The sequence below is a fragment of the Diachasma alloeum genome, unplaced genomic scaffold (assembly GCF_001412515.2).
Source record: "Diachasma alloeum isolate Michigan unplaced genomic scaffold, Dall2.0 Dall_scaffold_00843, whole genome shotgun sequence".
NCBI lineage: Eukaryota > Metazoa > Arthropoda > Insecta > Hymenoptera > Braconidae > Diachasma > Diachasma alloeum.
In genome coordinates this window covers 77,345-89,590 of record NW_021680967.1, presented here as the reverse complement: position 1 = coordinate 89,590, position 12,246 = coordinate 77,345, and the positions used below count along the sequence as shown (strand labels likewise).

Genomic DNA, 12,246 nt, shown 5'->3' with positions numbered 1-12,246 from the left:
TTACTCGTTGACTGGCTCGGGATCGTCTTCTGGGGGATGTTCTGCTGGTGGAGGGTCTGTCGGTAAAGGACAGAGCTTGGTGATGGGTCTGATGAATGTCATGCTGGTACTGGTGATTCTCTCGATGTTGGGGGTACCATCTAGTCGAGTTGGTACTACTGCTCGTGATGTTTTGATGGTTGCAACCCTTGCGAGGCCATCTTCTCCTGGCTGAACTGCCACTAGTCTACCGAGTGGCCATTTTGCTGGTGAATAATTCTCGTCGACCATCAGGACCATCTCTCCAACTTTGATGTTCTCTCGTCGTTGATTCCACTTGTAGATAGCTTGGTACCTTTGAAGACACTCTCTGGAACACCTGGACCAGAATTGCTGTATTTTCTGGGTGATCAGATTCCATCTCTGCAACTTGCTGGGGTTCTCATTGATGATTGATGGCTTTGGAATCAACTGTAGAGGCTCACCGATTAGGAAGTGACCTGGGGTGAGTGCTTGGAGGTCTTCTGGGTCATCTGACATCGGTGTGATTGGCCTGGAGTTGAGGCAGGCCTCTATCTGGATCAGAATGCTGTTGAGTTCCTCGTAGGTGAATGTCGTCGACCCAAGTACTCTTTTGAGATGATATTTCGTTGATTTGACCGCTGCCACCCATTTGCCACCGAAATGGGGTGCTCTCGGTGGTGAGAAGATCCATTGAGTCCCATTTGTGGTGAGGGCAGCGTGGATCTGTTGATTCTCTCTGGACTCTTGATCGCACAGCTTGTTGAGTACTCCTGAGGCTCCAACGAATGTAGTGGCGTTGTTGCTGTACATAATCTCGGGAATACCTCTCCTTTCGGTGAATCTCTTATAAGCTCCAATGAAGGCCTCTGTTGTTTGCCTGGAAACGAGCTCTAAATGGACTGCTGATGTACTGAAACACAAATACTGCGATGTGAAGAATAGATGGTTGGGCATTTGTGGGTCACCATTTGAGAATGGGGAAGGGACCGGCATAGTCCGTTCCCGTGTGGAGAAAAGCTCGTGCAGGTGATCTTCTTACAGCAGGCAGTTGGGCCATTAGGTGCTGGGCCTGTCTTCTTCGGTGTCTAATGCAGGTAGGACAGCGTAGGATTTATGCTCTCACTGTGCCTCTCCCACCGATGATCCAATACTTCTGGCGAGTATAGGCGAGGGTGAGTTGAGTCCCTCCGTGGAGAGCTCTTCGGTGAACTTCTTCGATGACCAATCGTTGTGAGACGAGACTGATGAGACTGAATAATTGGATGAATTTCGTTACGGGCTAATTGAGAATTCTTGAGGCGGCCACCTAGCCTGATGATGCTCTCATTGTCTGGCATTGGAGTCAGCTAACGGATGACTCCGTGGTAGTTGATAGTCTCTCTCGAGAAGTCTATGAACAGATGCATATATTGATATTGTGTTATTTTTACCCAGAACAGCCTGGCTTCGTTGAGTTCTCTAGATGTGAGGACAGGCGTCTGAGGAACTGGCTGTCTCCTGCACCTGTCAATTGCTCGGTTCAGGGTAGCTGTTACTTGGAGGACCTTGGATAGTGTTGAGTATCTATTGAGAAGCTCTACCAAGGGGTTGACTTTGATGGTTGTCTGATGTGATAGAGATGGCCTCGCTTCTATTTATGCTTCTGCTGGGGTGTCGGTTGGTGACGATTGCCAGCTTTCAGATTCCTGATTTATCCATTCAGGACCTGATCACCATAGCTGATGTTCTGTTAGTTCCTTCGGCGAGAGTCCTCTGGATGCACAGTCAGCTGGGTTTTCTTTACCGCTGATATGTCTCCAAATAGCGTTTGGAAGAGATTCCTGGATTTTGATGACCCTATTTTAGACGAAATCCATCCCTCTTGATGGGTGGCTCTTGATCCAAGCCAGGACAATACTGTCGATGCTGGCTCGTTGATCTGCTTGGTGCGAATGTTCACCACTGCGCCCATTACTGCTGTTGAAGCATCTGCAAACCCGTGGATCTAGATGCTGCATATCTCCGATGAGAGTCTCAGCTGCCTTGGCACTGAGACTTGCTCTAACTTGTGGAGGTTCTCTCTGAAGCTTGTCCACTGGTTTTCATACTCGTCTGGAAGTGGCTCGTCCCAAGTGAGCTTAGGTCTCCATAGATCTTGAATAATTATCTTGCCTCGGGTGATTACTGGAGCGATGAATCCCAATGGATTAAACAGTTGAGCAATTCCTGATGCTACTACTCTCTTGGTGACTGCTGATTTAAACTGTTTTGATTTAAATCGAAATGTATCGGACGATTGATGCCAATACAATCCGAGCACTTTGGTGATAGGCTCCTCGAAATGGATGATCAATTCTTTGATTTCCTCTGGTGGTGTTGATGTACCTCGGGAAAGAAACAATGGATGAGGGCGGTATCATTTGCCAAATTGATAAATAGAGAAAATGATACCTTACCTCTGAATCCAGTTGCTCCCTGCAATCCCGGGTTTTGAGTTGAAGACTTGCTGCGCTGATGCTCTCTCGATGTTCTCTGAAGACTTGAGAGTGTCTTAAATTCTCTCAATCTGTGGTGATGTCTGCTTGTTGATGTTCTCTTGAACTTGCCGATTGCTTGGTTCGGAATTTCGTTTCCTTAGCAAATCTCAGCTATTATTGAGTATTTATTGAGTGGCTCTCAGGTGCGGGCTCTGTTGTACCTGGGTGAGCCAATAACGACCTTTCTCTGCAGGATATCTCTGCTTTGGATTACTATTGATGACTATCGTTTTTGTTCTATGATGAGTTGAACTGAGGTTATTACTGGTGACCCTCAGTTCCGTGTTGATCGCTTGTCTCTCAGACCCCTGATGCGGTGGATACTATGCTGTGACGGGTTCTGCTCCTTCTGGTGCTTTGCGCATGTGTCCCAGTGCCTCATACTCGTTGATCAATTCTCCGTAGAGCTGGGAATATGATTCGTCTGTTTGGAGATGACGTACAACTGATTGGCGTTGAAGTGAGGCCTTGAATTTAGACTCTCCGAGCGCTGTTGGTGAGGTCCGTAGAGGGAGTCTGACGATATAGCGCCCAGTTACGTCTCTGCTGTGTGTGGATTTTCTGTGTATCTCACACTTGAGTTCATCTGGTGATCGCTCTGTTACGTGAGTTGATTGGTCCTAGTCCTAGCTCTTGGGTGAAGCTCTATTGACTGCTCGTTCATGGATTCCTTTAGTGCACTTGGGAAATCCTTAGCGAGCAACTTTGCAATTGATTGTGTCTTACAGTTATTCAATCAATGGTTGTGTGTTGGCGCCAATCTTTTATTTGAGAAGTTCAGGACTTGACAACTTCTTTGATCATGATCCGCTTTGGCTGTTAGCCCCTATGATGATTGCCTCTTGGACCGGATATTTGATCATTTCGATCAGCTAGTTGCAGAGCTTGTATAGTGCTGATCTCTGCTTATTGGTGGGAACTGTTCATTGATGATCTTGATGCTGAAGCTCAGTCGTTGCAGTTCTTTGCTGATTGTTCCCGATCGTTGACCTTGAAATCTGGAGGTCGATCGGCTATCCATCGGCTAGATTGATGAAATCTTTGGTGTTGACTCTTCTGTTGTTGATGACATTCTCTTGATGATTAATCGATTAGAGCTCCGGTTCTGATCGACACTCTCTTTGTTGGCTATGCTCTTACTTGAACTATTGCTGATAGCGCAGATCATTGATACTCTGGAGATCGCGCATCTTCCTAGTATGCATCTAACTTGCTGGTGATGTTCCTCCTTCTGATGAGCCTTCTGTCGACTTTAAGGTGTAAATTCCCTCAGTTGTGGTCAACTTCGATATGGCTGCTCTTGGTGTGGATTTTGCTGAGGGGAGAAACAGAAGATGAGGCCGTATCACTTACCAAGATTTGATCGTAAAATGAGAAAGTGACGCTTGACCTCTCCTCTGGTGGTTTCTGAAAGTCCCTCTCTTGATGCTAAGGTCGATGATAGCTGAAGTTTTGGATGTTCAGTACTGCTATTGATACTCTTGATGATGTACTCTGCGTTGGAGGTAGATATTGGATGAATCTATCCTCATTGTTGAACTGCTGACTTTGGATCTCCCGATAAGCTGTCTTGTTTTTCATCTGTTTCCGATTAATGAGCTTTCTCATCGATTGAGTTTCACTTATGCTGATGCTGTTCTCTGGGAGCTTTCCGTCGACTCGGAGGAGGCTTAAATTCCTTCAGTCGCCGCCAAGCTCGTAGTTGATTGATTGCTAAGGGGAGAAACACAAGGTCAGAGACGTATCACTTACCAAAGTATTGATAAATTGAATATGATACTTATCTCTCAATCCTGGAGTCTCTGGATTCCCTTAGCTCGTTGATGGTGTTGACAATCCCCTGATGATTACTATGGAAGGTCGGGATTATATGACCCGATACTTCTCAACTAATTTGAGTCTTTTTGCAGCTCTCTGATAGGTAGTCTCGGTGATATACTCATGAGTCGGAAGCAAATTCTCGATGAATTTCTCTTGGAGGTTGAGCAGCTCTCTCCATCCCCCTTCGATGAGTTTCTTCTGGCCTTCTAATTCTTCGGTGGTAAGGCCATTGATATTCTCTGCTGATTGCAACAGTTCTTGATGAATCTAGTCCAAGTTATTGACCTTGAAGTCGATCTGCTGCATTTGGAATTTTGAACTGTGGATAATTCTCCTGTCGCTCCCATGTCAGACACATTCCGTTTGATGCTCGTCTGTTGAGTAGAGTCCAGGATGGGAGTAGACTGCGTAGGGTTACCGCTAAAGTGCTCGGAATAATATGTTGATGAGTTGCCAGGAGGTTCTCGCTGAGTTTTGTCTTGGATGATGAGAAATTCATTCCATTCTCCTTCGATGATTTTCTCCTGGCCGTCCAACTCCTCGACTGCGAGATCGCTAATGTTCTCGGCTGACTGCAACAATTCTTGATAAATATCATTGGGTGAATTACCTTGAAGTCTAGTTTATTTGTTTGGAACTTCTGAGTCTCTGAGTTCGCCTATTGCAGTTCCCCTCTCGGCTACAGTGTTTATATTCTTGTTGGTGAATGGAAGTCGCGTCAGGGAACTGCGGTGTAATTTCTCCACTGAAGTGCGCTTGAGATGGATACTCAATAATCTGGATAATTGGCTCAATTACGCTTCGCCTCTTCTCAGTGCGTTCATCCATACGTTGGTTATCTCCTAACTCTGCGTCTGACATGGTGGTCGTCTCTGCTCTGGGTGAGACGTGGGTGGGCGTGAGGTAACTTATCGATAACAGGTAGATACCGACTGATGTTGACTTGGTGCCCACTGTCGATAAGGTAGGGCGCGTTATTAGGTGAGAGCGCTCTTCCAACTGCCTGTTGGTTTTCGCGTTGCACGCGTGGCTTGCGCCTCGGCTAGTCCCGACGGAGACCGAGGTTTTCACTATCGAGAAGTGTCACTATCGGTGTTTACAATACCGAACTTCAACTGTAAACACTAGGCACAACACTCTGCACTGTTGATTGTCCATAGATTTGGTCGTGTGAAATCCGAAATTCCGTTACACACGAGGTGTCCCTTTTGTTCTAGAAATTTCACTCACTTTCACGCACTTTTTCCCAATCCGGCTCGAAGGACCATTTGTTTGAGATTGAAGCTAAATTGAGATGCCGATTCGGGAAAAGTGGAATTGTGGAAGGAGGTGGAAAATGAAAACACGCGGAATTATAAAACCACACGGTTGACGTACTTTATTGTGGAATAACTCACGCATCTTGATAAATTAATAATGTTACTGTTGAGTTGCTCGACAAAGTCAATTAAATGATGATTTGAAAATGCACTGCACTTGAGATTCTCTCGATATTGAACTTGATGATGGACTCAAAATAATTGACAGTTGAATCGGAATTAATTGATAATTGAATTGAATTAAATAGAGACGCTGTATGGAGCACTAGACTCAAATGTATCGCGTTGATGTACTCCGGTGATGTACTCGATTGAGCGGTTACGGCGATACACTGTGATTAGAGTGACTCTCTCGGTGGCTAGAGCGATACTACAGACTTTTTCTGCGATTTTCTTCGTAGCTGATCGTGATCCCGAAGGGTCCCGAAGTATCTCGAGAATTTCGTTGAGCTCGGTGACTGTTTGACTAGTTTGAATAGCTGAATTTCAAACAGGCCTTTTTCGTTGAGAAAAATCAGAGCTACAAAAAATGACTTTAGGAAATTTCGCCATCTCTCTTAGATTCCGAGATATTTAGCAAGAAACAAAATCTGCAGAATATGTTGTTACCCTCAATGGGACTGAAGCGGAGGAGTGGGGGAGGGCCTGAGGGTGCAAAGCTCCGCCACAAGGGAGAATAGAGAGTTATCCCTGGTCCGCCATTACGATACGCGCAGGGCACAGTATTGGTAGTATGTTTATAGTGTGTATATTGTGTTTTTAGTGTGTTTTTAGTGCAATTTGGAGTGCAATTACATCGAACAATTATGGATCGTTCACCAAGGAATAAAAAGTTAAGGACTGTTGAAGGTAAGTCCGTCACGTTTTTCGTATTTAGCCTCCCCAGTTTGGAGACATCAAGGGGGTAAAAAAACAACTAAAATACAGGAGGATCTTGGCTAAATCAATTTCAAAAATCTAAAAAAAAATGTTATTTTTGATAAAACATGATGAAACGCGTTTGATGTGATCTGCAAAGGAGATATAGCTTGGAAAAATGTTTCAATATACGAGCTGCTCGCCAGGTATCCAACCAAGATGGCGGCGCCGATACCCGTCAACAAACTCGAAAATTTAATATTTTCAAAAATTATTTATACTGCTCAAACCTCAACTCGTTTCATACTGTTTTTATAGAAGCAGAAGGCAATTATTCCATCGTTAGTCTATACGCTATACCACCTTTCTGTGGACATGAAAAGGGCGGCAGGATTTAATGATCGGAATTTATGTTTTCGGGGATCGAGAATCCAAATTTCTTGGTGTTTTTGCGATCCCATTGGGCAGTTGTTAGTTATAAACAATTTTATCTCAATTTTTGATGGAAAAAACGATTTGTCATGTAAACCATGAAACATACCGAAAAATGTTTCAAATGGAAGTTGAAATCGGCCTAGTGGTTCGCACGATATTGGTTAATTAGTGGCCGTTTTTAATGAAGAAATGATTTTTTATGAAAACGACAAGAGATAGAAAACGTTTCGAATAAAAGTTGTTTGTCTATTCAATATAAACAAAATACCTTTTGATTTATCAAAATCGGCCAAGTGGTTCGCGCGCTATCCGCTAATTAGTGGGCGTTCTTAATGAGTGCTACGGACAAAGATGTCAATCGAACCACAGACTACCTCCAGTAAGCCTTGAGGTTTTGAAAACTGATGACATTGAATAGGCTTACGTACGAATCATGGCACATGTGACACACGCAGCAATGAACGATCGAAAGAAAATTTTTATTTCCTCTTGTGACACTGACGTATTTGTCCTCGCACTTTATCATCATCCCTCCTTTAAACAAATTGGAATAAAGTTATATGACGTATTTTATTATATTTTTCCATAAGTAATTTTTTTTTTCATCACAGGAACTTTGGATAACTGTTAATTCCGGAGCAATGAAGAAAATCGTCCCTCATCACACAGTTGCTTCTCATTACGATTTCCATGTCCTTCAATTTCTACCGGCAGTGCATCATTTGACAGGAGCTGATTATACGAGTAAAGCCGGGCGAGGAAAACGCGCTGCTTTGCATGCTCAAGCAGAACTCTATCTGAATAACTCCGCATACGGTATTTCGCAATCACTCAATCCATTTTCACTTCCATGTTTCACTTGAAAAAATTCTCATGATTGTTTGTATTGAAAAGACAAACAACTCTTATTCGAAACGTTTGCCGATATCTTTTGTCGTTTTAAAAAAAATCACTTGTTAATTAAAAACACCTCCTAATTAGCAGATAGCGCGCGGAACATTGGGCCGATTTCGATAAATTGAAAGTTGTTTTGTTCGTATTGAAAAGACGAACAACTTTTATTTGAAACGTTTTCCGACCCTGGCAACTTAGTATCCTGGCTGTTACGAGGATGTTACGAGGATGTAGCGAAGATGTTATTTTAATGTGAAAAAGGCCGAAAATGACATAAATACCGATCCGAAAATGGTTAAAAAGTTGACAGATGATCGATTTGTATCAATTAATACAGTTTATTGTGTTTTTTTCTAATAATTAGCAGAAATGGGTGAAAGTGTAATTATGCCAAAACAATCCCCGATTAACGAATGCCGCGAGATGGCGTTAGGGTTAAATGACCGCCCTGGTTGGCCGGGTTAACAGCACTGCGATTGCTGCCACAGCAGTCGCAGGCCAGCCGTCTGCCGAACGAGTCGACAAAAGGGTGTTGCGGCGCATTTTGTTATTTTATTTTAGCTGAAAAAATGTTGATATTTTAAATTAATCAATGCTGATGACTGTCAGGGTGGAAAGTAGACGCATGTATCCGGAGGGATGAAAATTGAGGGGGTGAAAGGGAGGAGTCTGAGATTACATTTTTATAAAATTTACACCTCCGAGCACATGCACTGATTTTTTATAATTTTGTAAACAATGAATTTCGGGGAAAATACATGAAAATGCGGTTTCTCCGGGGGGTTGATGACAGCCCCATGCATCCGGAGGGGTGAAAATTTACGAGGGCGAGGGAGGGGGGTCTGACATTACATTTTTATAAAATTTACCCCTCCGGAAACATGCGCTGATTTTTTTTTAATTTTTCGAACAATGAATTTCGAAGAAAATGTATGAGACTGGGCTTTTCTGGCGGGGTTGAAGACACCCGCATATATCCGAAGGGATGAAAATTTAGGGGAGTGAGGGGGAGGGTTCAGATATTACATTTTTATAAAATTTACCCCTCCGGATCCATGCGGCTGTCATCAACCCCCCGGAGAAACCGCATACTCATGTATTTTCCCCGAAATTCACTGTTTACAAAATTATAAAAAATCAGTGCATGTGCTCGGAGGTGTAAATTTTATAAAAATGTAATCTCAGACCCGTCCCCCTCGCCCCCTCAATTTTTATCCCTCCGGATACATGCGTCTACTTTCTACCCTGACAGTCATCAGCATTTAATAATTTAAAATATCAACATTTTTTCAGCTAAAATAAAATAACAAAATGCGCCGCAGCACCCTTCTGTCGACTCGTTCGGCAGACGGCTGGCCTACGACTGCTGCGGCAGTATTCGCAGTTCTGTTAACCCGGCCAACCAGGGCGGTCATTTAACCCTATCGCCATCTCGCGGCATTCGTTAATTGGGGATTGTATTGGCATAATTAAACTTTCACCCATTTCTGCTCATTATTAGAAAATAACACAATAAGCTGTATTAATTGATACAAATTGTTCATCTTTCAACTTTTTAACCATTTTCGGATCCGTATTTATCTCATTTTCGGCCTTTTTCACATTAAAATAACATCCTCGCTACATCCCCGTAATATCCTCATAACATCCTCGTAACATCCTCGTAACAGCCAGGATACTAAGTTGCCAGAGGATATCTCTCATCGTTTTCATAAAAAATCATTTGTTCATTAAAAACGCACACTAATTAACGAATATCGTGCGAACCACTAGGCCGATTTCGCTAAATCAAAAAGCGTTTTGTTCGTATGAAAAACACGAACAACTTTCGTTTGGAACATTTTTCAGTATGTTTCATGGTTTGCATTAAGAATCATTTTTTTATAAAAAATTAAGATAAAATTGTTTATAACTAACATTTGCTCAATGGGACCGGAAAAACACCAAGAAATTCGGAGTCTCCACCTCCGAAAACATAAATTCCGATCATCAAATCCTGCCGCACTTTTCATGTCCACAGAAAGCTGGTATAGCGTATAAACTACGTTGTGATTTTTTTTGCAAATATAAAAATCACGATGAAAGTGGTGAAGATCCAAGCGGAGAAAGGACGCGTAGTATGTTCAAGGCCTAAAACAATTAATTTGTTTGGTACGTATAAATATTTCAACATAAATATTTAATCTAATTAATGTCTGTCATAAGTATAATCGGGATGAATTTCTTCCTCACGGTTTTCATTTGCTTCCTCTTTTAACACCCAGGCCCAGGAGATTACCAATGGACATCACTCGCAACCAGAGATATCCACAAGAGACATGACAAGACACGACAACAAGACCGAAGAGGAGAAAGGATGCGGAGTGTGTTCGACACTCAGAAGCATAAATTTGATTGGTAAGTACATGCACAATAAATATCTGCCTCCACACTATTTTGATTGTCTTCTGTTTTCAGCACCCAGGCCCAGGACATTACGGAAGGACATCTTAATCGGAAGGACAGATTAATATAATCTGTACATTAATATAATCTGTACATTGAGATTAATATAATCTCTACATCGGAAGGACAGATTAATATAATCTGTAACGAACATCATCACTCGGCAATCAGACATTGCGCCCATATCAACTCCCCAAGTAACAAGGGAACGACGGAAGAGCACCCAAGAAAGGAAGAAATACTTCCGAAACAAGCAGCGGGAGACTTGGGCAATGAAGAAAAGGATTGCCCACCTGGAAAAGGTAATATTTTTGATATTTCTCAATAATCATATCCCAACATGCCTGGCGAAGCAGCATACATGGAGTTACATGTATGCTTCCATGGATGCTTACATATATGTTGATTTGAGGTAAAAAAGTTTTAAAATGACTGAAATAGGATCCCAAAAATAATTATAAAATAACGATGAGTTATTTGTTGCAATTCAACCCCTTTAGTTGGTTAATTGCCACGAATTAGAAAAAATTATTGATAGTGTGAGAAGGCACGATGAGGGAATGCCGTGCGATGGTGGCAGTGTCGACTTCTTGACTGGGTCGGTCAAGTCGGCAGCCTCTGGCGGGGGAATGTTGCGGCATATATGCTATTCAACATAAATTTGAAATGTAATAATTAGGGCCGGGAACTTTGTGTGATCACGATTGTCAATAACAATGGAATGATTGTTGATAACAATGGTAATCACATGAAATTCGGGGCCCTGGTAATAATATAAATACTAATATTTCGGATTTTCACTATGACCCTTATCTATGACCCTCATTCTGACTGGTTTTTTTTACCCTCATTCTGACTAGTATTTTTGACCGTCATTATGAATCTCATTATAAACCTCACTTCTGACCCTTATTTTTAACGGTATCTGGTCTAAATGTTACGGTAAGAAATATTACGCCATAATATTACGGTAAATAATATTACGATCCAAATTGTTACGGGGTCTAATTATTATTGGACGTTTTTATTATTGGAAATAATATTACAACGTTTTTACCAACGTCGGTGTTATTATCCATTATTGTTTCCCATTATTTATAGCATTTCTTTTGTTTCACAAATTTGTAATTTGTTGAATAAAAAACCGTTGTGTAATAGTAGTTTTGCGCCTTTTTTGCTGACGATGAAGTGAAGAGGCATGGTAATTACTTCAACGCACCCGTGTCGAGCATTCCGATATAACTAACTTTTCTTGAAGAATCTTCAGTTTTATGTGTGAATGTTTGAGGGAATTTGATTATATTTTGGGCGATTAATATAATCTGTAACGAACATGTGGGGATGTTCGTTAGGAACACTAAAAACGATCTGGAAACAGCCAGACTCCTACAGCATTGAATTAAAATCCGTGAGTAAGAATCCTAGAGCGAGAGAGTGAGAGTCCCTTATTCCCTTCCGAGTGGCTTATTTTCGGTTAGAGTTATCGGTTCCGTTTATTAGCAAAGATTAGTAATTACGCGTCTTTGAGGGCCCAGAAAAATTATCGTGAAGAAAGGCCAAAATTATAGAGTCATCCGGTTCTTTTTATGGGGTTCACCCTATTGTTAATCTTGCGGGTAATCGAATAGGTCCGGCGGAAATGCCGGCGCTCCAATTTCGTTGGATTTTCAGGGGTTAATTGGTTACGTTTTTGTTTTGGGTGGAAGATTGTTCGGAGCGAGTGCAACCATCGTCTCCAACGAATCGCCAGGTTGCCTCTGGGTTTTCGATGAGAGAAACGAGTTGAGCAGGAATTAGTAGTGGAGTCATAACCAGTGCCGGTAACTTGTCTTTTAACCCCGAAAATTCCGGAGATCCGATCCGTGGGAAGCGCCAAAGACCCTTCGTAATTATCCGAACGACAATCAGTTCGGCCTAGTCTCGAGTAATAATTAATAAAAAGGAACTAGTTTTGT

At 42.2% G+C, this 12,246-nt stretch overlaps 1 protein-coding gene across 1 annotated transcript; it reads right to left on the bottom strand.

Annotated features, from left to right (window-relative positions):
- LOC107044938 lies at positions 1 to 996 on the bottom strand. Its single transcript, XM_015267024.1, has one exon. The coding sequence runs from the start codon at positions 994 to 996 to the stop codon at positions 1 to 3; it is 996 nt and encodes a 331-aa protein (XP_015122510.1).
- Between the last annotated feature and the right edge of the window lie 11,250 nt (positions 997 to 12,246).

Excerpts from the sequence above, each read along its gene's own strand:
- LOC107044938 (XM_015267024.1), bottom strand. The coding sequence starts at position 996 with ATGCCGGTCCCTTCCCCATTCTCAAATGGTGACCCACAAATGCCCAAC.